The sequence below is a fragment of the Loxodonta africana genome, chromosome 15 (genome assembly GCF_030014295.1).
Source record: "Loxodonta africana isolate mLoxAfr1 chromosome 15, mLoxAfr1.hap2, whole genome shotgun sequence".
Classification (NCBI taxonomy): Eukaryota; Metazoa; Chordata; class Mammalia; order Proboscidea; family Elephantidae; genus Loxodonta; species Loxodonta africana.
In genome coordinates, this window is record NC_087356.1 from 56,086,311 (window position 1) to 56,113,438 (window position 27,128).

At 35.9% G+C, this 27,128-nt stretch overlaps 1 protein-coding gene across 3 annotated transcripts in view; it reads left to right on the forward strand.

Annotated features, from left to right (window-relative positions):
* Window positions 1–27,128, forward strand: part of ARHGAP32 (Rho GTPase activating protein 32) — a 416,313-nt gene that overhangs the window by 362,630 nt on the left and 26,555 nt on the right. For all 3 annotated transcript variants that reach the window (XM_010597126.3, XM_064268864.1, XM_023557053.2), the window contains one exon: window positions 19,561–19,710. In XM_010597126.3, coding sequence (XP_010595428.2) covers window positions 19,561–19,710 — 150 coding nt within the window. The remainder of the gene's footprint in view (window positions 1–19,560; window positions 19,711–27,128) is intronic.

A 27,128-nucleotide genomic window follows, 5' to 3' on the forward strand; every position in this document is an offset into this window, starting at 1 on the left:
TTTATTTTCTAGATCCTTTAGTCATCCGTGTGTATTGCAGTCAGCTTTTGAAATGCTCCCTCATCTCTCTCATAAGTAAGAGGAAACCGATTTTACTCTTGGTAGCTTTCCCGTTTTTTTAATCAAGAGCCATTTACTCTCAATGCCATTTTTAATGTAGCATAATAAGTATACATAACATCTCTAAGATATCTGGTTCCTCCCTTTCAGGCTGGAATGTAAGTTATCAAACAATAACAGTGGTCCACACTGTAGAACCTCATGCCTGGGCTGGTCCCAGGTACTCTCTCTGTGGCTGTCCTTGTTACATGCGTGAGTTAATTAGAGAGCTATTCTTTAATCCCTTACTTACCAAATTATTTCTGATATATTGATCAAAAATGATTCCATACTCTCTAGTTCCACAATAACTTTAATAAAATATTAGAATTTAAGACTCAATTTATCTAAAGATTTTTTTTGGACATGTACCTGAATGAAAAATGAAATCCAAGGCCGAAAACTATTGTTTTCATGATTTGAAAATTGAAAACTGAGCTCAGTTGGTGGTTCATAGAGAGACAATGAGGATTATTTTGACAACGAACATGATAGAATATCAATTTTCAGAAGTTTACGACCTATAGTAATACAGTCATGTGCCATGTAACGTCCATTCCAGCAAAGTCTGGCTACATCTATGCCCGTGGTCCCATAAGGTTTTAATAGAGTTCAGAAATCCCGATCAGAGAATGGGATGTAGTGAACGTAACTGGACGTAGCGAACACAACAGCTTCTGGCACTCAACACCTGTACCTCATGTCTCTTGTATACAAAGTGATTATGCTGCCAGGCATATAGTGATACAGTACATATCTCTAACACATATGTCTTGATAGTCATAATAAACACCTATGTTACTGGCTTATGTACGTACAGTACTTTCTGTCATTATTTTAATATGAACTTTCCTTACAAATAAAAAGTTTATCGTATAATAGTGTATGCTTTGACTCATAGGCAGCAGCATCCAATCTCATGTATCATGAATTCTTGAATGTTGTATTGTTATCTCTTTGTTTAATTTTCTTTTAAAAACATTACCGTGAAGTGCTTCGTGGCTTCTAGACAAAGCATAACCAGTGCTAGTGGTAACAGCTGCAAGAGGCAAAGAAGTATCGATTTTGAAAGTGAAAAAAAAAAAAAAGGCATCCCATATAGCTTTGCTAAGTATATAATCTGGTGTTCACACATTGTTATATTTTTTTATTCCACGTTATATTTTTTTATTCCACGGAATGTATTGTGGATGTTAAGCAACATGTGACTGTATTTGCCTTTTTTTTCCCTTTACTGCAGAGAATTCCTGGAACCTGTATCAAAATTAATCTTTATAAAATAATGACAGTTTCTATAAGAGCAGCATTATAAATGGTGATGGTGCTGTTAACCAGGACTTGGAAGCAAATAAATCACAGAAATAAACAGTAGTGAATAGGGCATGTCTTTGACAACTAAAGATAGTACAATGAAACATCAAGTTCTAGAAATAGTCATAAGCTTCTTATATAAGTTAGTTATATAAGGTCTCCTTACTACTATTCTCAGTATTCATGGAGATAGATGGATAGGTAGGTAGGTAGACAGACAGACAGAAGCAAGTTTCATTTAAAAAATGGTACACTTAGTATATTATACAAAAAAATAAACAATGATATTTTGTTATCTTAAATTTATATAATAGACCTTTTCCGAGAGGATTTGGAATGCCAAGTTTTTTTTGTTTTTTTTAAAAAAAGCTCTCCAGTGAAGTTTTAAATGATGCCCCTTTTTTCTTCCTGATAAATTTTTCTAAAGCAATTTTCCATTGATCTTGAAGTTTCTATGCCATTCTAATCTTTCTCAGAATTCCTCACGCTTTTACAAGTATGCTCATTGAAACCTGAAATTCATAAATTGCCTAGTCAGACTTCTTTTCTTTTCATACCATTAAACTGAGGGCTAAACTGGTTAATTTCCTTAGCTGAGATCTCATAGCATATTTCTTGGTGGATCGGGACTAAGACCTTACCTCCACATTCTTGGTTCGGTACTTTCTTCACTTCACATGCAGAATCGGATGGATGATCTCCATCAGATTGTCTTATTATTAGAAATCTGTGAAGTTTTCAATTACTGGGTCATTGGCCCCAGTATATGCTTTTAATCTTCAAAAAGATTTGCTTAAAATTTTTAGTTACTATATATGTTTACCACATTCAAACTATATATCTAGATATTAGAGGATAGCACCAAAAAAAGAAAAAAGAAAGAATTAAAATGTGAGTATTAGGTCATGTTAATAATTATTGTTGTTAGCTCCCATTAAGTTGACCCCCAACCCGTGGTGACCCCATGCACAATGGAACAAAATGCTGCCTGGTCCTGGGTCATCTTCACGGTCAGCTACAGATCAGACCATTATGATCTATAGGATTTTCATTGGCTGATTTTTGGAAATAGATTGCCAGGCCTTTCTTCCTAGTCCATCTTAATCTAGAAGCTCTGTTGAAACCTGTTCAGCTCATAGCGACATGCAAACTTCCACTGACAAATGGGTGGTGGCTGTGCATGAGGCGCATTGGCTGGGACTTGAACCCACGTTTCTGCATGGAGGAGCCGTGGTAGCAACGCAGCGATTATGAATTCAGCTGCTAACCAAAAGATCAGCAGTTCAAATCTACCAGCTGTCTTTGGAAACCCTAGAGTAGAGGGCAGTTCTGCTCTGTCCTGTAGGGTTGATAGGAGTTGAAATCGATCTAACAGCAGTAGGTTTGGTTTTTTCTCCTGCATGGAAGGTAGGAATTCTGCCACTGAAAGCTGGATATGTAGAACAGGTAAAAGGTTAAAATGTTGTTATTCTGATGACCCTTACATTTAAAAGCCATTACATAGAATGTAATGGGAGGTTAATTATATTTTATTTAAAATACTTGTTCTTCTGACATAACCTTTTAAGGAGAAAATTTTAGTGATCAGATCTGGGCTTATATTTTCAGTTTAAATCATTTAGAGTGTGATGTTAACACAAACCGAGACTAAATTAGTTAACACATGTAAAGCACTGGCATATAGTAAGCACTAAACAAATGTTAGTTATACTGTAATATTGTAATATTGTTTGCTTCTAAATTTTCCTTCAGTGTTTGCTGGATGTGTGGTTTGTCTTCATATTACTTTTCTAGCGGTGGGAATAATGGGCAGGTGAGGCCAGGGCAAGGGCGATCTGTCACAGAGATAAGAATAGAGTCTGAGACAGAAGTCTCTTGGGTGTGTTCTTATGCCATCAAATAAAAACTCCGAGAGTTTGATTTGCGAGAAACTCCTTTATACTGATTTGGAAGGTGTATTTTGTGAAACCAAAAAAACACATTGTCAGAATTATTCATGTGTATTTTCAGTCATTGGCTTGAGAACTCCCTTTATATCATTACTTAAAAGCTTTATTTATATTAAAGCTGTTTTATATTATTTAAAAGGAAAAGTTGCTTAACAAGTTATATATTTCAGTTACTAGAAAAATGTTTTAGTTTAGCTTAATACTTGAGTCACATATTGGAGTGTTGCTAAACTACCTAGAAATTTTTCCTTAAAAGGTTTGGAAAATTACTAGTCTGGTGAATCATAGCCTAATTTTTGAGTAAATTTATTTGCAAATAATACCTTTTTTTTTTTAAAGAATACTTATTGTCATGTAGATTTTTAAAAATAATATCTTATTGTGTTCTCAGTGAATGTTTACACAGCACATTAGGTTCACATTTGACAGTTTCTACACAAACTGTTAAGTGACATTATTTACATTTTCCACAATGTGTCAGCATTCTCTTTAATTCCGTTCTGGTTGTTCTGTTTCAGTGCTCTAGCTTCCCTGCCCCTTTTCTCTCATCTTTACTTTCGAGCAGTTGTTGACTTTCAGTCTCATACAGTTTTTTAATGGAGCGCTGTTGTTGATGTTGTTGTTAGGTGCCATCAAGTTGGTTCCAACTCATAGCAACCCTGTACACAACAGAACGAAACACTGCCCGGTACTGTGCCATCCTTATAATCGTTTTTATGCTTGAGCTCATTGTTGCAGCCACAGTGTCAATCCACCTCGTTGAGGGTCATGGATAATATAATTTATTTTGTGTGTTAATCTGTTATTTTGCTAAAAGGTGACCTTTGGGGATAGTTTCCATTCAAGACTTAAAGTTTGTCTTAGGATAATAGTCTCAGGGAGCCCTCCAGTCTCCACTGGTCCCGTAAGTCTGGACTCTAAGAATTTGAGTTCTGTTCTGCATTTTTGTCCCATCCTATCAGGCTCCACCTACTGTTTCCCTGGTCAGAACAGTCTGCAGTGGTAGCTGGGTACCATCTAGTTCTTCTAATCTCAAAGTAGATAGATGAGGTCATGGTTCACATAGCCTATTAGCCCTATAGACTGGTTCCTTTTCTGAGACTTTGATTTCCTTCTTTTTACTGGTTTACTTTAAACTAATTTAATTCATATACTCAGGGCTATACACGAGTAAGAGCTACACCACTTTTCCCAGCATGAGTGCTGACTACAGAAAACAAAAGAAATACTCTTCTCAGTTGCTCAGAGATCCTTTTAAGTCATATGACAAGGTGTGCTAAAAATAAGTTACTTTTTACATCTCTTGCCAGTATCCCATTTAATAAATTTGAAATATTAAGTAACATGTTGACTTCAGCAACTCACTTAAGACTATAAATGTAAATCTGTCTGTATCATTTTTCTTTAAGGTATCAGTGACCTATTACAATTTTTTTGTTGATGTTTTTGGAATTCTTTGTTTCCACTTTCACCCTATAGAGTTCTTCTGTATTTGTCTTCCTTTACTAGAAGCTCATTTCTAATATGTGTGCACTATTCTTATGTTTATTATAATTTCTAAGGGGGAACTTTCCATAACTTAATGTTTTTATTTTTTAAAATTGCCAGTACTCTTCTCAAGTCTCTCATACTCATTTACATTCCTGAAAAAGATTAAAAGGAGATAGGAGTAAAGGGTACTTACTATATAAGTATAAAAGCAGTACGTTTTAAAAGTGGTTATAATACCACATTCAAAAATTAAAATTAAATAAAACAAACTATGTGATCATCTTAATAGAGTCAGAGAAATTGATAAAGTTCAACACTTGTTCTTTTTATATACCTTACCAATTAGGAATAGGGAATCTCTTTAATGTATTTAAGGTATCTACTAAACACCCCAAGCAAATTTTATTCTTAGTGTTGAAATGTAAGAAACATTTTCTTTAAAGTCAGGAAGATCAATATTTATTGGAGGTCCAGTGCAGTAATACAAAAGATAATAAAAGGATTGGAAAGGGAAAAGCAAATCTGCATTCTTTGCAGATGATATGATTGTCCACAAATCCAAAAGCATCTATAATCAAATTACTAAAATTAAGAGTACAGCAATGTTGCTAAATAAAAAATAATAACAACAGTAATAACAGCTAACATTAATTAATTTCTTTCTGTTGTACACTAAGTGTTTTATATCTCTTAGTTTATTTAATCTTCACAACTATCTCGATAGGTATTTTTCACAGATGAGGAAAATAAAATACCAAGAGGTTAGGTACTTTGCCCCTGATCACACAGTAAATACAGAGGCAAGATTGAAGCAAGCCTGTATCCCTTACCACCATGTGAATTGCATTGCTATGCACTAGAAAAAGCACTTAGAAAATGTGATTTAGAAAATAGACACTATTTACAATAGCAACAACAACAACAAAAAAACCCTAAAGTTCCTAAGAAGAGCTATAATAAAAGTGTAAGATCTTCATGGAAAAAAATTTTTTTTAATATATTGAAGGACACAAAGAATAATAAAAGTGGAGAGATACTATGTGCATGGATAGGAATGCTCAGTTTCATAAAGCAGTCAGTTCTCCTGCAAAATAATTATAATTTGGATTCCCAAAAGATTTTTTTCCTATAAATTGATAAGCTGATTTATATAAAAAAAAATTCATATGAAAGAATAAAGGGCTAAAAGTATAAAGGCAATTTTGAAAAATAAAAGTAGAGGGACTCATCCTTTTAGATTTAAGACATTATAAATTAGAAGCTATGAAAGAGAGGTATGATGAAGATACACATAGACTGATAGAACTGAGAGAACTCAGAAACAGACCTCTTCTTGCCCCCAATATACACAGTACACATTTTTCATATAAGACAGAATCAACCTTCCAAATGAGTGGGAAAAGGATTATTCCATAAAAAGTGATAGAATAACTGGTTATGCATCTGGAAAAAAGTAATAAAATTTCTATTTCACCTTAAATACAAAAAACTTTGAAGCCAACTGAAAGTCTAAAAAAAGTGAAAAAACAAGAGTTTTAGAATAGGACGATATGTTTATGACCTTTGGGTAAGGAAAGGTATTTAAAGCACAGAAATTACACATTAAAGAAATTTTAAAACTTGTACAACAAAAGATAAGCCACAGATTTAAAAATGTGTGTGACATGTATAACTGACAAGGGATTCATTTCCAGATTTATAAAGAATTCTTTCCAATCAATAAGAAAAAAAGACAACCAAGTAGAAAATGCACAAATGATATGAACCATTATTTCACCAAAGAGGAAAACCAAATGGCCAATAAGCATATGAAACAATGCCTAATATAATTAGCAATCACAGAAATGCATATTAAGCAAAATACAATTTCATACTCATCAGATTGGCAAAATGAAGAAGTCTGACAAAACTGAATAGGACAAAGATATGGAGAATAAACCCAAAAATACTTCCTATGGAAGTGTATGTTGGTAAATCATTTTAAAGAATATTGTAGCAAAGTTAAAATGTGGTTGAAAAATAGCACATTCAGCAATCCAACAATTTTACTCCTAGGCATGAGCACCATGGTCTTTCAATTGCATCAAGAGAGACACTTAGGAGATTGCTAAATGCAATAAAGATTATAATAACAAAAACTTGGAAACCTCTAAATGACAGTCAACAGGAGAGTGGAAGTAAAATTTGTGATATATAGTTAGAAGGGAATAATACTATAAGCTAGTTAAAATGAATATACTGAGCCACAAGTACCATGGATATATCTCAAAATATGTAATTTTACAGAAGGGTTAATATAGTAAGATTCCATTTCTCTGAACTTTTTAACACATGCAGGCTGATAATATTTACTAGCTATGGCTCCATAGGAAACCCTGGTGGCATAGTGGTTAAGTGCTACGACTGCTAACCAAAAGGTTGGCAGTTCAAATCCACCAGGCGCTCCTTGGAAACTCTATGGGGCAGTTCTGCTCTGTCCTGTAGGGTTGCTATGAGTCAGAATCTACTCAACAGCAACGGGTTTTGTTTTTTGTTTTTGTGGCTACATAAGGAGTCACTGGGTGGTGCATAGGGTTAAGCACTCAAGTACTAGCCGAAAGGTTGGCTTCTTGAACCCACCCAATGGCACCTCAGAAGACATGCCTTTCGATCTGCTTCTGAAAGGTCACAGCCTTGAAAACTGAAAGGAGCTGTTCTACTCTGCACACATGGGGTCACCTTGAGTCGGAATTGACTCAGTGGCAATGAACAAAAACAAATGGCTAAATACATGTGCAGTAAAAGTATAAAAAGCCTCATGAGATGACAAATACCTACATTCATGATAATGATTCTCTTTGTAGGAAAATGGGATTTTGGAGACATACGTAGACAGAGGCTTCAACTGTATCTGTAATGCTTTATTTCTTCAATCTGTTGTTGTTAGGTGCTGTCAAGTCAATTTTGACTCATAGCGACCCTATGTACAATAGAACAAAACACTGCCTGGTCCAGCACCAGCCTCACAATTGTCGTTATGCTTGAGCTGGTTGTTACAGCCTCTGTGTCAGTCCGACTTGTTGAGGGTCTTCCTCTTTTTCATTGACCTTTTCCTAAGCATGATGTCCTCCCACGGACTGGTCCTTCCCGATAACATGTCAAAGTGTGTAAGGTGAAGTCTTGCCTTCCATACCTCTAAGAAGCATTCTGGCTGTACTTCTTCTAAGACAGATTTGTTCATTCTTTTGGCAGTTCGTGGTATATTCAATATTTTCCACCAATACCATAATTCAAAGGCGTCAATTCTTCTTTGACCTTCCTTATTCAGTGCCCAGCTTTTGCATGCATGTGAGGTGATTGAAAACACCTTAGTCTTCAAGGTGTCGTCTTTGCTTTTTAATACTTTAAAGAGGCCTTTTGCAGCAGAGTTCCCCAATGCAGTGCATCGTTTGATTTCTTGACTGCTGCTTCCATGGGCATTGATTGTGAATCCCAGTAAAATGAAATCCTTGACAACCGCAAACTTTTCTGTTTATCATGATGTTGCTTACTGGTCCAGTTGTGAGGGTTTTTATTTACTTTTTATAGAGGTGTAATCCGTACTGAAGGCTGTGGTCTTCAATCTTCATCAGTAAGTGCTTCAAGTCCCCTTCACTTTTGCAAACAAGGTTCCGTCATCTGCATAATGCAGGTTGTTAATGAGTCTTCCGCTAATCCTGATGCCCCATTCTTCTTTATATAGTCCAGCTTCTTAGATTATTTGTTCAACATACAGATTGAATAGGTATGGTAGAAGGATACAACCCTGATGCACACCTTCCCAGACTTTAAACCATGTAGCATCCCCTCATTCTGTTTAAACGACTGCCTCTTGATCCATGTACATATTCCTTGTGAGCACAATTAAGTGTTCCCATTCTTTGTAATGTTATCTGTAATTTGTTATGATCCACACAGTCAAATGCCTTTGCATAGTCAATAAAAACCCACTGCCATCGAGTCGATTCCAACTCATAGCGACCGTATAGGACAGAGTAGAACTGCCCCATAGAGTTTCCAAGGAGCGCGTGGTGGATTTGAACTGCCAACCTCTTGGTTGGCAGCTGTAGCACTTAACCACTATACCACCAGGGTTTCCTAGTCAATAAAACACGGGTAAATATCTTTCTAGTGTCCTCTACTTTCAACCAGGATCCATCTGACAGCAGCAGTGATAGCCCTCATTTCACGTCCTCTTCTGAATCCAACTTGAATTTCTGGCATTTCCTTATTGATTTGGTTGGACCTCCTTTCTTTGGAATAGGCATAAATGTGGATCTCTTCCAGTGGATTGAACAGATAGCTGTCTTCCAAATTTCTTGGTCTTGAAAAATGAGTACTTTCAGCAATACATTCGTTTGTTGAAACATCTCAGTTGGTATTCTGTCAGTTCCTGGAGCCTTGTTTTTTGCCAGTGTCTTAAGTGAAGCTTGGTCTTCTTTCTTCAGTACCATCGGTTCTTTATCATATGCTACCTCCTGAAAAGATTTAATGTAGATCCAGTTCTTTTTGGTACAGTAACTGTGTATTCCTTCCAATCTTCTTTTGATGCTTCCTGCGTCATTCGGTATTTCGCCCATAGGATCCTTTACTATTGCAGCTCAAGGCTTGAATTTTTTCTTCAGTTCTTTTAGCTTGACAAATGCCAAGTGTGTTCTTCCCTTTTGGTTTTCTTACTCCAGGTCTTTGCACATGTCATTATGATACTTTGTCTTCTTTAGCTGCCCTTTGAAATATTTTGTTCAGCTTGTTTACTTCTTCATTTCTTCCTTTCGCTTGAGCTAAGTGAGTTCAAAAGCAAGTTTCAGAGCCCCTTCTGATATGTTTTGGTCTTTTCTTTCTTTCCTGTCTTATTAATGAGCTCTTGCTTTCTTCGTGGATGATGTCCTTGATGTCATTCCACAACTCATCTGGTCTTCAGTCATTAGTGTTCAACGTGTCAAATCTATTCTTGAGATGGACTCGAAATTCAGGTGGAATGTACTCAAGGTTGCACTTTGGCTCTTGTGGACTTGCTCTGATTTTCTTCAGTTTCGCCTTGAACTGGCATATAAGCAATTGATGGTCTGTTCCACAGCCGGCCCCTGATCTTGTTCTGACTGATGATTCTGAGCTTTTCCATCATCTCTTTCCACAAATGTAGATTTGATTCCTGTGTATTCTATCTGGTGAGGTCCATGTGTGTAGTCGCTGTTTATGTTGGTGAAAAAAGGTATTTAAAATGAGGAAGTTGCTGGTCTTGCAAAATTCTATCATGCAATCTCCAGCATCGTTTCTGACACCAGCGCCATATTTTCCAACTACCTATCCTTCTTCTTTGTTTCCAGCTTTCACATTCCAATTACAAGTAATTATCAATTCATCCTAACTGCATGTTGGTAAAAATCTTCAATTAATTCATCTTTGGCCTTCGTGGTTGATAAGTAAATTTGGATAATAGTTGTAATAACTGGTCTTCCTTGTAGGTATATGGATATTATCCTATCACTGGCAACATTGTACTTCAGAACAGACCTTAAGATGTTATTTAGATAATGAATACAACGTCATTCCCGGGACAGTATATCATATGATTGTGTGATTCAAAATGGCCAATACCAGTCCGTTTTAGCTCATTAATGCCTAGGATGTCAATGTTTATGCATTCCGTTTAATTTCTGAGAAACTGACAGATGCGTGGGGTATTTCTTTAATTAAAGAAAGGACATTTATTTTTTGAAAAACAAAAATCTAAGGAAATAATATGGCAAAATATGATTTGGAAAAACTAGATGATGGGTGGATGGGCCTTCGTTATATTATTCTCTTAAACTTTTCTGCGTATTCAAAGTATTGAATATTTTAAAAATTAAATCTTTTTATTTAAGCTAATATATGTACTTTTTAGTATATGTTCATGGGCTTTTAGTACTTTGTATCAGTTCCTTAGCTTCTGATTATCCAGGAAAATCAGGACCCCAGACCTCTTTCTTCTGATCATGTTTTCCAGTTAGTATGTTCAGAAAACTGTCTCTAAAGACTTCTATTAGTACAAAGGCAAGCAAGCTTTATTTATTTTTTTTTATTGTGCTTTAGGTGAAAGTTTACAGCTCAGTTTCTCATACAAAAATTTATATGCGTATTGTTATATGACACTAGTTGCAATCCCTATAATGTGACAGCACACTCCCCGTTTCCACCCACCCCATGTTTCCTGTGTCCCTCGAACTGTAACCAACCACAGGGTCTTGCCCTGTCTCATTAGTTGAGTGAAATAAGACAGACGCCACACCACCAGTGCAAGGGAAACAGAAAGTGGAAATTTATTGTTTGCACAAACGAGCAGCAACGTGGGGCCTGGCAGCTAAAAGACCACACGCTCACAGCCCCAGAGGAGCTTGGAGCTCTTATGCTCTCCAGTCCAGGAGTCTAGATTGACACCCAGAATCCTACACCCTGGTCTGTTCATGTCCATATTTGGAGATCCAGATGCTGAGCCATTTGCAGAGGAAGGAAACTTTGGCTTTGTAAATGAACTTGGGTGCAACTGTGTGCTGGAGAACATCTTCCTCTCAGGTGAAGTTCAGGTGCCAGGTCAAGTTCTGGGCCAGGGCCCTTCAGGTCCTGCACATGTGCCGAGATCTTGGTTTGCACACGCGTGGGATTTGGGCGCCAAATTCAAACTGCAATAGGCCCCGCATCGCAACCAGGCCAAGCTGCAGTTAGAAACCACAGCCTGGCAGGCTGCAAGGGAAGGGGGAAGCTGCGGTGGAATGTGGGAAGCCTTGGTGGAGGCTTCACAACTAGGTCCTGTCCCTTCTGCCTTCTCATTTAGCCTCAGGACAGGAGCCACCCATTTGGTCTTATGTATGTGCTTGAACTAAGAAGTACAGTCTTCATGGGTATTAATTTATGTTTTATAAAAAAAAAAAAAAAAAATTATGTTTTATAGTCCCGTATAATCTTTGTCTGAAGAGTGGGCTTCAGGAATGGTTTTAGTTCTGGGTTAACAATGAGTCTGGGGGCCATGGTTTCGGGAGTTCCTCCCGTCTCAGTCAGACCATTAAGTCTGGTCTTTTTACATGAATTTGAGTTCTGCTTCACACTTTTCTCCTGCTTTGTCAGGGACTCTCTGTTGTATTCCCTGTCAGGGCAGTCATTAGTGGTAGCCAGGCACCATCTTGTTCTTCTGGTCTCAGGCTGTTGGAGTCTCTGGTTTATGTGGCTCTTTTGTCTGTTGGCTTAATATTTTCCTTTTGTCTTTGGTGTTCTTCATTCTCCTTTGCACACCAATTGATGCATCTTAGGTGGCCACTCTCAAGCTTCTAAGATCCCAGACGCCACTCTCCAAAGTGGGATGCAGAACATTTTCTATATAAACTTTGCTATGCCAGTTGACCTAGATGTCCCCTGAAACCATGGTTCCCAGGCCCCGCCCCTGCTACTCTGTCCCTCGAAGTGTTTGGTTTTGTTCAAGACACTTCTTAGCTTTTGGTTTAGTCCAGTTTTGCTGACTTTCCTGTGTTATGTGTTGTCCTTCCCTTCACCTAAGATAATTCTTGTCTACTGTCTAGTTAGTGAAATTAGCATTATGCTGAGTGAAATTAGTTGCAAAAAGACTATTTATGAGACCACTATTATAAGAACTCAGGAAAATGTTTAAACACAGAAGAAGACATTCTTTGATGGTTACAAGGGTGAAGAGGGAGGGACGGGTATTCACTAACTAGGAAGGAATTCACTAACAAGCAAGCTTTATTTAGATCAGTAGCCTTTTAAATAGTAATCAGTTCAAAATTAAGCATAATACAATAGATCTTTTGTCTCAGCAATTTTTCCTTTTTGTAAATTTCACTTTTTAAATTTTCTTTTGAAAAGAAGAAGTTTTAAAACATTGTTGTTGCTGTTGTTAGGTGCTATTCAGTTGATTCTGACTCATGGTGACCCCATGTGACAGAGTAGAACTACCCCATAGGGTTTTCTTGGCTGTAATCTTTATGGACTCAGATTGTCAGGTCTTTCTCCTGTGCAGTGGCTGGGTGGGTTTTAACCTTAACCTTTCATTTAGCAGCCAAGCACTTAACCCTTGTGCCACCAGGGCTCTTTTTTAGAACATTATTCCACGTATACAATAACAAAGTGAGAAAAATGAATTTGACAGCTATTTAGAGGAAAACTCTTCATCTGTACTCATTGGTGTGAGTAAATGTATTGTTATGCTTTAAACAAAAGCAAGTTATAGAATTTGAAGTTAAAACTCAAATCTTTTCACATTTATTTAACATAAGATATTTCAAGGTATGCAACAGAGACTTAGAATAATAAAATTTGGAAGATTATTCCAAAAAAAAAAAAAAGCCAAACCCACTGCCGTGGAGTCGATTCTGGCTCATAGCAACCCTATAACCCTATAAGACAGAGTAGAACTGGCCCATAGAGTTTCTAAGGAGCACCCGGTGGATTTGAACTGCCAGCCTCTTGGTTAGCAACCATAGCACTTAACCACTACGCCACCATGGTTCCCAAGTTATTAGAGAGCCTTAAATGTCATATAGTCAAGCTGCCTGGATTTGTCTTCCCTCCATTAAACTTCCACCAAATGGTCATCTGGTGTATGTTTGAGAACTTTGAGTGAAGACAGGATGTTGTATATAATGTGTGAAAGTCCACACTGGCCGTGTTAAACATTACACTCATTCTTTATTATACCTTAGGTTTAACCAGAACAATCTCCACGGATATTATCTATCCCCACCCTCACCTTCTAATTTGGTCTGCTTGATTTCCTGAATTTATTAGATCCCAGAACTTGATGCGTATTATCTGGGCTCAAGCTATCTTTCTTTCCACTAGGAGAAGCTAATCCAAGCCCAGACTTGTTCAAATCAGTCTGAAAAATTCCTGAGAACCAATTTAGAGGTCTGTGCCTTAGGTGAAGTATTATGGGAAAGCAAGAATTCAGTGTTTTGTTGGAGAAACATTATGCTTCTGTAATCAAAAACACCCATGGTCCCAGCTCTCCATGCCAGGGTTCACTGTGGGTTTCTCAACCGGATGTGTTTAGTATATCCCTATAAACTGGTTATTGGTATCATAAAGATTTACTTTGGTGATACTAAGTGATGTTTGTCATAAAGCTTTTAACTACTAGAAAGACTGGTCTGGTAGGATTTGTCTCAAGTTTGAAGAAAAATTGCAAATATAAAATCTGTCATGCCTATTTAATGTTACATTTTGAGTTGAGCATAGGAACTTTGAATATAAGATGACATTTTTTGCCTTTGTATGAGCATTACTTTGCATTGTATTTTTGGTGTGTTTTATCTGTGGAAATACCATTGCTATTATTTTAGTGTTTCTAATACAGTATGTTTGTGAACTTTAACCCTGACACCCTCATCGCTGCATTCCAATGTCCATCTGTAGAAATGGGTTTGTAAACACTTAGCTGTCTAAAATCAACCCCCCTCTACCTTCCTCAGTAGAAGACTTCTGATGTCATTGACAGTGTGTCTTCATTCTACTCCTAGGTTATTATCATGAACAGGGAGGCAATGACTGTACCTTGTTTGTTAAAGGCATTTAGTTAGATTGGATGGATGGGTAGGAGACAGTGTGAATGTCAGAAATAAGCTCTCTTTGGCTATCTTATTATTTAGGAACGGCAGGAAAATTTAATACATGTATATATCAAGAGACATGTATATTTGGAAGTGTTGTTAGATCTTCAAATTTGAATATAGTTAAATTGAATATTGGTTTAAGTTTCTAATGCAAATTTAAACCAATAAAATATTCCATTTTTTGAGTTTAATGAAATATTCAATTTATTGAAAATTATCTCTCTTGAGAGATAATGGATTATTTAATTATGGATACTGGAGCTTCTCACTACAACTGTCTCTGCCTCAGTGAATTAAAATGCCAATAGCAAGAACAACAACAAAGCTAAAACTATACAGGACATAGTTTAATTTTTCTCTTATTTCTATCACCATTTTAAATATTAGTTATTGTATTGTCTCAGACTGGGCTATACATGGCAAGCAGAGACCACACCCACTGCTCCCCCTCCCATTCCAAGTTCAGATTTAAAGTTCCTGATTTATTTAGTAGCTTTTTAGAAACGTAATGGAAGCAAAGTAGCCGCACAGAGGAGAAGCCAAGGCCAGAGTGGAGCATATGTCAATCAGCACAATGTCCCAGGACCTGGAGCCCCAGGTGGGGACGTACAGTAGCTAGTGACACTTATTGTACTGCAGCCTTTAATTCTTTAGGCCTTACGTCACTGTTAAGGAAGAATAAACATGAGTAGTCTTTACCCTAACAGGAGAAGATAGCCAAGTTTCCTTGTTCTTCAGCCAAATGTAACATCAAAACAAAAAGCAGAGTCGTTGTCAAAGCTACTTAGTGTCTTGGCAAGTCCAGTTCTACACAAGCTGCCCTCTGACTAATGTGACTTTATTGTGTATGTGAGTGTGGTTGGTGGGTCATGATTGTAAGTCTGCGTCATTATAGTTACTGAATTATGAAAGTGTGAATTTACTGCATCATATTAATTAATTCTGATCAATAATGCCAAATAGGATATTGCTAATAGATAATTGCTGAAAGAAATAAGCATGATCTTTTCTCTACTGTTGGAGGACCCAGTTCAGAATGACACGCTACTGCTATAGTTTTTTACATGTTCTAGCTCTATTTGTACTGAAAATTATCTGTCACTCCATGCTTTCTGTTCTTTATTTCTGACAGTATTTCTATAGACTCATGAATTTTTATTTAATTATTTACTTGACATCTTACAACCAATTATAATAAAAAATCAGACTAAATCTGTTGCCATTAAGTCGATTTTGACTCATAGGAACCCTATATGACAGAGTAGAACTGCCGCATAGGGTTTCCAAGGAGGGACTGGTGGATTCAAACTGCTGACCTTTTGGTTAGCAGCTGAGCTCTTAACCACTGCACTACCAGGGCTCCACAGCCAATTAGTTATTCTTTATGTTGTTCAAATTGTCCCAAATCTGATTAGTTGAACTCTGTTCAAGCCTGATCCTTTTGGCATGCCTCCATGAGTCTGGGCATTTGCTTGCTTCCTCTTGCAGTGTGATTTTCCCAGTCTCACCTTGTACAGCCAGGCACTTCAGTAAGGAGGCATGGATTGTTGTTTCAGTAGGGAATATTTAAAAGCCCAGATCTGAGACCAAAGTGTTCTTGGGAACTGTGTGTGTGTGTGTGCGCACGCACGAGAGCGCGTGAGAATCACGAGTTCATGTTGATGTTTCAATTCAAAGTTAGTATTACATGGGTTTTTCATAGCTTTTTTGATCTTGAATTGTATTTCTTTTTTCCCACACCAAAAATCTTGGTTCCTAATACCAAAACAAAACAAAACCCGTTGCCATCGAGTCGATTCCAACTTATAGCAACCCTATAGGACAGAGTAGAGCTGCCCCTTAGGGTTTCCAAGGAGCAGTTGGTAGATTCAAACTGGTTAGCAGCTGAGCTCTTACCCAGTACGCTACCAGGGCTCCGGCTTCTAATAACATTAATATATATTTTTTTGTGTGTGTGTGTGTGTGTGTGCGTGTATTTCTAAATTATACTACCACTACCAGTTCCAGCAGTAAAACAGCTGAGCAAAATTATATATTTCCTTGCCTTTTTTTGTGGTCCTTGGTATATATCCCACTAAGCTTGTGTAGTCAGAGTACCCTTTACAAGCCATTTAAAAGAATTATTTTCTCTCTGTTGAGTATGTTACCAATTTGGTATACTATTAGATACATTTTTTTTTAGTTTATTTTCAATATTACAATTTGCGTTTTTAGCCTTTTAAATTTATGTTTGAATATGTAGAAAGAACATTAACATAACTCAAAAGCCAAAACTATATAGAAAGGTATACTTGGAGAAGCCTTACTTCCTGTCTGCATCCTCCACTCTTTCTCTACCCTTGACAGCCATTTTTATTAGTTTCTGGTTTATCCTTCCAGTGTTTCTTTTTGCAAGAATAGGCATATATGTATGTACTTTTGTGTGTGTGTGTGTGTGTGTGTGTTTGAGTGAATTTTTGTTGGAGGGGGAGGTTGTTTGGAAGATGGCTGCTTGTCCCTCCTAATACTGAAGGACTGTTTTCTACCATGATTTCCCCACTGCCCTGGAGACTACGCCGTAGCAATAGGTAGAGACTTTCCTTTAAAAAAAAAAAAACAGTAATTTTCTGTGTGTCATATCTTATAATGTAGCATAGCTTATTCAACTAATTCCCTACTAATGCACATTTGGGTTATTCATACACATATTGGATTATCTTTAAAGTAAGCTTAAAAAAATAGTATTTCCTTTATAGGATGTGGTTAGAAATGAATGGTCAATAAATAAAGCATTTTGCACTGTTACTGGCTCATAGTAAATGTAAAATAAATGTTGGCTCTATCAGTACTATTACTAAACTATTTATTGTCTGTCTCTCCTCACTAAGCTCTGTGGCAGCAAGGACCTTGTCTCATTTTTTCCCTGCTGTAACCTCAAGATTTAGTATAGTTACTGAGCTATAGTAGTATTAACATATTTGTTACTGAATGAATAATAGTTATTTCTCATTCCTTTGAGACCATCTTGAAAAACGGGGACTAAAAGGAGACTTTCTTAACATAATGAAGAATACGTAACTCATACCAGTAATCAACATCATATGCAGTTATCAAGTTCAGCAAATATTTTCATTAAATTTGGCATCAAAATATGAATGCCTGCTATTAACATGTATTTTGGAAGTTCTAGCCAATTAGTAAAATTTGAAACAGAAATCAGAAATTACTCATTTCAGAAAAAGGGGTAGAATTACCATATTTGCTTTGATACAGTTACATGTCCATGAAACCCTAAAGGCTCAGCTGAAATTGTTGAGAGTTTAGCAGATGATCGGATTTGAAATATATGCAAAGAGGTGGTTTTCCAGCACACAGTGTGCCCAGTTAAACCCATAATAGAAGAAAGGCATTTTTCTGCAAGAGCAACGACGACAGTAAAACACCTAGCCATGTCCCTACCAAGAAATATGTGGAATGTGTCCTTTTATAGAGAAAATGTTACAAAGAGATATTGAAGATTTAGAAAAATGAAGACATACCCTGTTTCCAGGTAGAAATAGTGTAGACATTAAAATTCTTTCAAATTAATGTATAACGTTATACATGGTTGCAAAGAAAACTCACTTGTATATTTTTGGAAACGTTGTAAAAATTATTTTACAGTTCCTGTGGAAAATGCTTGGAAATGAACAGGAAGAGTTTAAAGGCCACTATTTACCTAAGATTCATAGCACATAATCCGTTAGGAGGAAATAAAATTCACCCCAGTGCAATACAACCCTACATACAGTGATGTTAGAGTGTATGTGACGGACTCCTGAATATACAGTTGGCATAGAAAAGAACATGTTTCTTGTTTTATATGTGTCCAGTCTAGGATGAACACCTTGTCCTGGTTTGCCTGGAGACCTTCTAGGTTTCTGCAGTAAAAGTCCAATGTCACAGGAAACCTCTCTCCCTGCTCACCCTAGTGTGGTTACTTATCCATTACAGAAAAGATACTATGTCTGGAACTAGTGTTCCCTGTAAAATGAAAAGGAACAGATCCCAAATGTCTGGTCGGGTCCTGCATAACCCTAAAGGCCCATCTTGGCCACAAGTTACTCTAGGCACCCAGAGTTCCCTCGGGAAGTGCCATCGGTTCATAGGGTGTTGGAGGATTTGGGTTCAGTCTAGATCCGTTAGTAGGATTCAGTAAGATGCCAGGTAACCAATTTGCAATCTGAGTCGGAGGATTGAGGCCACATGGCATAGTTGTCTATCCTTCAGCTAACCTCTAAGATCATGGTATTTGTCGTGGGTTGACTTTTAAAGTAATTATCCCTGTAGGCCGCTCTTCTCAGTATTTTTCTAGGAATTTGTTTTGAATTCTTTGGTTTTTTTCTCCCTAACCTATCAACCCCTGGAAATACTTTACTGTATACTCCTTTACTTATCTATTGCTTTGATCTAAAAATGCTTTAAGATTATGTATTTAGTATTTTATAGATGAATGTTGATAGAGTATCTGTTTCTTTTAAATTTTTAAAAAATATTTATATAACCATTTGGTTGACAAGTGTTTATATCATCGCAGGATTGTCCCCTTTATAAACTAAGAAAGAGGAAGTTGTTTCCTTTTTTTTTAGTTGTACTCATGAAATTGCAACATGCTATGAAAAGTTTTCACAACCAAATATTTGAGAAATTGACTAGAAATAAAACTATGTTTACACCATTTTATGACTTACTTATTTTGAACATCTCCAAAGAAATGTATTAGAGTAAAACTGTAATGATACAATATCCTTCAATACGCTTTGGAAGATGGCTGCTTGACCAAGCTTGACTTAAAGGTCGAAGATGAGAACAGTTAAATTCGTTCGTAACCTCATCAAGTAAAATCACAGACTGGCGAGAAGAAAGTGCAAAATTACGATGTTACTTATGAAACAACTATTTCCTAAATTTCTACTGTAAATTTCCTACAGAACATAAAGTGTACTTGTATCAGGTAATTTTATGGTCAGCCTGGTGAGATAGCTATTTCTTTTCACTCTAAGTAAAATGTAACCTATTGCCACAACAAAAGTATTTTCTCTTTATTTATTGTTATTATTATTATTTTTTAGTGTCTAAAAAGCACGGCAAGCTCATTACTTTTTTACGCACATTCATGAAGTCTCGCCCAACAAAACAGAAACTGAAGCAGCGGGGGATCTTGAAAGAAAGGGTGTTTGGTTGTGACCTGGGAGAACACCTTCTGAACTCTGGATTTGAAGGTAAAAATAAAATGTATCAGCTCATAATCTCAGTTACTGACCTCTCCATACTGGATTTCTATAAACAATCAGGAAGCAGGTTAACATTTCATTTCAGTTGAACAGCGTATTGAGCTTTCTCAGGTACTCATCTCAGTGCTAGTACGGTTGAAAAAAATGAGAAGTCTAAGACAAGTACTTTGACATCATAGAAACTTATGACCTGTTTAGGAAGGAGAAGACAGTTATATAAAAGTTACAGCAATAAGGTCATATTACATTATTTTTCTATCTGTATACATGGCCTCTTCAGCCAATATTCCCTTTCACATTTTATCCTAATTTATTTAATTTCTCCTTGGGAAAAAAAAAGTCATAGTTTTGAGACTATAAAGTACCAAAACCAGTCTCCAAGTTTTATAGCTAAAAATTTAAATTCCTTTGCCTATAAATTAAGTTCTAAATCAAGGATTGAGTGGTTGGTTGAATGAATGAATGGATAGAATTTCCTTTTTTTTTTTTTTTAATTAGCACTTTCTTCTTCTGTTTCCCTTTGATATGTCAGCGTTTTAAGGAACTGTCTACCTAGAATGTTAAGTACTAGAAATAGATGATTTATGAAATTCTGAAACATGATGGGAACTGCTCATTGCATCTTTTGAGAAGACCAGTATCGAAAAGCAATGGTAAACACCATTAATAATATCAAGTCCAAATCAAGGCCTTTCTCATAGGTTAAGGAATACCAATAGATTTGTAGCATGTATTTAATACAAACTATTTTTTTAGTATACCATGTTTCTTGAGAGAGAAGACCAAATATTATTTTAAATAGATGTTAAGTGAACTTAATGCAATTCCTAAAACAAAACAAAACAAAAAACAAATAGACAAGCAAAAACCCCGAGGACTGTTTTTGAATGTGGAAAAATAAAGCAGTAAGACTGTCAAGAGCATTGTGGGGGGGAAAAAGTCAGAACAGGAGAAAGACGTCTAACTTTGTCAGATATTAGAAAAATATTCAAACCTAGAACGCTATTAGTGCAGAGAATGAAATATGGGTAAAACAACTTAAAATGTTCAGAAATAGTTCTTAGGAGATAAAAACAGGTTATGATAAAGTATGGTTTAAAACCAGGTCATGAAGAAGAGTTACTTATTAAATGTATATTGATACAATTAAATAGTGATTTAGAAAAAAATCAGTTTCCACTTTATGACACACTGAAAATATACTCCAAATATATTAAAGTTAATTACTTTAAACTTACAGAAATAGCAGTGCGTGATTATTTTGTTTTCAAATGTAAGAGGTATGATCGCTTTCTCATATTTAAGCAAAAAACATGTTATGAAGGAACAGGTGGCTTCAAATAAATAACTTAGAGCTAAGGAAAAATAACAGATGTAAAGAAAAGAGGCTGTAAACTGGGAAACGTACTCATTTTTAGAAATGAGAAAATGCTGCTGTCATAGTGTAAAATAATATCATTTGGATTTATGAGAAAATTAAATCCCTGAGGAGAAAAAAGGAGTCTTGGTGGTGCAGTGGTTAAGCACTTGGCCGCTAACTGAAAGGTCAGCAGTGGGAACCCATCAAACACCCTGGGGGAGAAAGATGTGGCAGTCTGCTTCCATAAAGATTACAGCCTTGGAAACCCTATGGGGACAGTTCTGCTCTGTCCTATAGGGTCACTATAGGGTTGCTGTGAGTCGGAACCAACAGGACAGCAACAGGTTTGTTCTTGGTTTTTAAGCAGCAACAGGAAGAAACAATATAAATAGATAATTTTCACAAAGAGTTACATAGAAAACCAAATACAGAAAAGTGTTTATTCTCATTTAGAATCATGGAGATGTATCTTTTTGTGATTTTGAGACTCTGTTCTACATTGATAATCTTAGTTAAAATAGCAAAGCTGTCTTTCTGAATTATAACACCAAGTGCCATTAAAAGTGAAGTGATTTTTACCAGTGGGTAAAAGTCATTGGTTTCGGGTAGCTCTGTGAATTAGTACAGGCATTTTGGAAAGCATTTTGGCACTTCATGGCAAGGGGCTTGCAGTGTCGCTTTCATGTAGCAATTCTACTCCTTAGGGGTTTAGTCTCAGGTTATGTTTCAGTACAAACAAAATGTTCATTATAGCATTATGTATAAAAGCCAAAAAAAAAAAAAAAAGAATACCCAATGTTTAGGGGCTTAATGGTTTTAACTATTAAACATTTAAATTTGAATACGGTGTAGAAACCTGAAAAATGTTTTGTCTAAGCAGTATATACATCTCGTGGAAGTATGGATATTTAGGTAATACGTGAGATAAATATAATTATGATAGAGTAGCAGATATAGAGAATATTTTCATGTTTTTTCTTAGTTGCATTGCCCTTTCACTTAAAAAAAAAGTATTACAAATGAATTAGTAAGACTTTATAAAGTCTTGAAAGATAAAACTGCCAAAAGCCTGTCAAGAAGAGAAAAGCCATATTGAAATAACTATAAAAAATGTACTTTCAGATTTTCTAAAACAATTACCAGCTAAAGTTAGTTTGTGACATTAGAGTATTATTGTAATTTGATAAACTTTAAAAGACAGAAACCTTAAAGATTGAGGTCAGATGTTTTCTAGTTGGCATATTAAAATAATTGCCTGTTTTATCAGAGATGGTGAAAAATGAAGAATATATGTTTATTGGAAACCCTGGTGGCATAGTGGTTAAGAGCTGTGGCTGCTAACCAAAAGATCAGCAGTTCGAATCTACCATGCACTCCTTGGAAACCCTGTGGGGGCAGTTCTGTTCTGTCCTTTAGGGTCGCTGTGAGGTGGAATTGACTCAGTGGCAACAGATTTTTGTTTTTGTTTTTATATATGAATCTGAAGGATATTAATCTGAATATCCAGATATGCAAATGAAGACTAAATTAACTGGAAGAGGGAAACCTTTGAAATTTTATTAACTAAAATTTTAACTAGTAAAGAAAATGGTATTTTTAAAAAATATTAGATTTATCCTTGATTTAATACATATGTGAGGAATTATAGTTTTTAAGATTTTGAGAATTCGTGTATATCATATAACCCATTGCCATCGAGTTGGTTACGACTCATAGCAACCTTATAGGACAAAGTAGAACTGCCCCATAGAGTTTCCAAGGAGCAGCTTGTGGATTCAAATTGCTAACCTTTTGGTTAGCAACTGAGCTCTTAACCACTGCATCACCAGGGCTCCATATATAGTATGTAGTCTGTAATTACAGTTATATATGTGTTTGTGTGTGTGCGTGTGTGTATGGGGGAGACATGCTATTTTAAAATCTAAATTAAAATAGAGTATGTTGTATATAATATTTTGAAGTCTAAATTAAAACGACTGAAATGATCCTGAAGGAGAATGTTCCATATAGTATGTATATTCTGATATTTGTATAAGCTGATAGGAGAGGTCTTGTAGACAGCCGACAAGGCTTTTCCTCCATTGGTGGCCCCTGGCACCATGGTCCACTCTAGATGATCTTTCTGAATTTCCACTATCCCATACTGCAGTGTTTACAATTGAGTTGATTAAAGATTATATCACAATTTTCTGTATAACAGATTTTTTATAAATCTGCCCACATAATAGTTTTTTGTGGATTGTTGTCTGTGCCATCAAGTTGATTCTGACTCATAGTGACCCTGTATAACCAGAGGTAGAACTGCCCCATGGGGTTTCCTGGGCTGTAATCTTTATGGGAGCAGATTGCCATGTCATTTTTCCCAAGGAGCCTCTGATGGGTTTTAACCAATAACCTTTCGTTAGCAGCCAAGCACTGTGCCATCAGGGCTGCTTTTTTGTGGATAGGCTAGTCTGACTTGTCCCTTGTATGGGCATTCTTAACTGTATAATCAAAATGGTTTTTATTTGTTTTTATCATAGTTCCTTTTTCTTTTTTTCAATCTGTTGCCATTGTTCAGTCTTGCTTAGATGTGACCACTTAGTTTCTTGTTTGCCTTTCACTTATGAATATTTTCCAATTTGATCTACTTCTTTACTGTCTGCCACGCTCATTAGCTTTCAGACATCAATTCAGCGAGTTTTAGCTCTGTTTAGACGTTTCAGGTGCAGTGCCATTCTTAGTGTGATAGGAGGGGACAGATACCAGTATATCCTTTCTGAGAAATAAAAGGTCTTAATACTGTGTTCATGTATTCCTTGTTTATTCCAATTATGGTAAAATCTATTCTAATGGAACAGATAGTTTTCAGCTGTCATTGACTTTTTTTATAAGCCTTGTTTTACTTGCTGCACATATTTAAGATGAATTTTCTTAAAAGTTTGGTATGAGATTGCTAGAAAAAAAAGTGATAACTTTGTAGAAAACTATGTTTTATTTGTGTATATATATGTATGTGTATACATATAAATATATAGAGATTTTTTTTTTTAATCCGAGGAGAGTAAACTGTTGACTTCACATATTTCTGTACTTGAAGTTATTTGGCCATTTCAACAAGAGGCTATTTATTTATTTATTAACTATTGTAGATATACAGAGATTTTATAATCAGAGCGCAGTGGAAAGAAATAAACAAGGTCCAAAGGACTCCTGAAAGTAATTTGTTAGGTAATGATATTTTCCTGAAAAAAATCATGACACATTCTAATGATTAACACTGTGCTGAACTCCTAGTCTCCTTCCTTCTCAGGAAGCCATTGCCCTGAGAAGGGAACTTGACTTTTTCACCTGTATCCTTAATGCTAGCATAATGCTGGGTATATAAAATGGACTTAATGACTAATCGTTGGCTGGACGGACTGATGAACGGAAGGATGGACGGAACAGAAATTGAACCAAACAGTCAAGAAAAGTCAAGGACTAATACATGGGGTCGCCATGCATCAGAATCGACTCAATGGCAACTAACAACAACAATTCTTGTTATATTTACTTATACTTCTTTTAACCATGATGCTAATCATGTGTTTTAATGTAAACATTTACTTATTATATCCCTATATGATGATTTTTAAAATACTAAAATATTAAGTTGAAGTAGATATGAAATGTAATATTTAGAGCGTGTGTGAATAATTCTCTGTCATATCACCTTTTGGAAGAACCATTTTCGTAGTTTCTAATGTTATATTTTGACTAGGCGAGTCGTTATTTAGTTTGCATTTGGCTGGTTTGTTACAGGGTCTGGGGGGGAAACGTGGCTAATAAAGTCCTTTCTTTCTAGGAATTTCTTCCAAGATACAATATATTAGGTTCTTGTAGTGCTTTTCTACTATTAGTGAAAAAAGAAACCCTATCTTTTCTGTTTTTATCTTCCGACTGTTAAGTTTTCACACCCTTCTTCATAATGAAAGTTTATGCTTTCATCTTTCATTTTGTTGCCTGTTTTTATTAGATGTTTCGTTTGTCTTTCTTAAGATTATCATAGCAATGTTCAATTATGGAGTTGTTTATTAAACCCCATTACATGATTGTTTTATGGACATTCAGTCCTTTTATTTAGGGAGGACCAATATAAAACATAAACAAACAACTCAGATGTTTTTCATGAAGTGTTATGTCTTTAGAGGTTTAGCCATAATATCAGGGAAAGACCTCTATCTAGATCTCTATATTTTTAAAGTTTGCTTACCTGTATGGGCGAATAGAAGCAGGTACGAGCCTAATATCACGTGGATGTAAGAGTCCCAGGAAAATTATGTATATTTTGTTAGAGATTGTAACTTACTTTGATGAAAGTTTTATAATGCATATTAGAAGAACCATTTTAGAAGTTTCTAATGTTATATTTTGATTAGACAAGTCATTCATAAGTGTGCATTTGGCTGGTTCATTAGAGGGTATGGGGGATTTTATAGTGCATGGTAGATTTTACAGACGTAAAATGCTGTGTTCTGAAAGGTTTTCCTTCAAGGCAAACCTTTTCCGTTCCTGGTCAAGTTAGCATGTATAATGAGAAGCATTGTTAAAGAAAAATAAATAAATAAAGCTCTGTTTTCTTTCTGAAGAAATTGTTATTTATCCCAATAATATCTAAATATTTTTCCTTTGAAGTAGGTGATAAAAATTTCCCGGCCTCAATTCTTATTCTTCTATTACCTCTAGGTTTGTAGGATAGAAACTGAAGGGACTAGAAGTAGAACCCAAACTCTTATACACTTTGTATTTTGCATAGCGTTTTAACGTAGAGATTGCTGTTAATACCAGAGGCAGTCCACCAGAAATATCCGACAGCTCTTCTTGCCTTTCATCTGGCTACAGAAACACATTTCCTTTCTTGTTACTAAAAGTGCTGGACATTTTTAGAGGCGGAAAGCATACAGCTAAAAATGAATACAGATCCATATGAAAACAAGGTCCCTACTCTGCTGGCTTGATCAAATAACTTTTTAGGATCTCAGGACACCTGTAAATTAATGCATTTGCTAATTTTGTACTTTGTGTCAGATCAGTGCTTCTGGGTTTTGAGTATTCAGTATAGATGATGGTGTCCTTTAAGAGCTCACAGTCAAGGAGGGGCAATGATAGTATTAAACAAAAAAAAAATGATAATTCAGAATGGAATGGTTCTGTGTGCCGCAGGTACCTCTACTTGTGGGTATTCAAAGAAGGCTTGTCTGAGAGTGATGGTTGCCTTGGTTTTGGAAAATAGCCAGTTTTCTATAAGAAGATGATGATAGAGGGAGAGTCCGTAGAGAGGAAATTGTTTAGCAAAGGAGTTCGAGAATGACTGGGTTGTATGGCTAACTGTGAGACTTCAGGTGGCCTGGAGTTGCAAAATATACAAATACGATCATAGTAAATTGAGTATAAATGGTGAAGGACCTCAGCCACCAGACAGTGTACTGCAGTGGTTAAAACCATGAGCTGGACTGCTTGAGTTAGAAACTCACTTGCGCCATTGTTTCCTGCTTGTCTTCAGGTAAAACATCATCTCCCTAAGCCTCAGTTTCCTTTCTGTAAAATCAGGGGAATCATAGTACCTCCCCCATAGGGTCTCTCTGAGGATTAAATGAGAGTATCACTGTAAGACAGTCAGCCTGGCAAATGCTAAGTGCTTGGTAATATTAGATACTTTTTAAAAATTATTGAAAGTTAAGGAGTTTAAGTTTTAAATATAAATAATAGGATCTAACAGAATTTAAAAGTAGACTGCACGAAGGACAAGAGAAAGCAGGAAAATTCTGTTGTGTTAGTTAAGGAATGATATACTAATATACGATTTAAGTGAAATCATTAGCTAAAATGGTCTTATTAAAATATTATATTTAGTTCATCTGCCACTCTGAATGTTTTATTCCTGGTATTGTAATTCTTTGCAGAACAAATAATATTCTTCCAGGCTTTTCAGGAATTTTAATTAACACTGTCGAACGAACACATGTAAAAAAGTCTGTAAATTCATCAGACCACATTGCAAATAAATGATGTTCACGTTTTACCT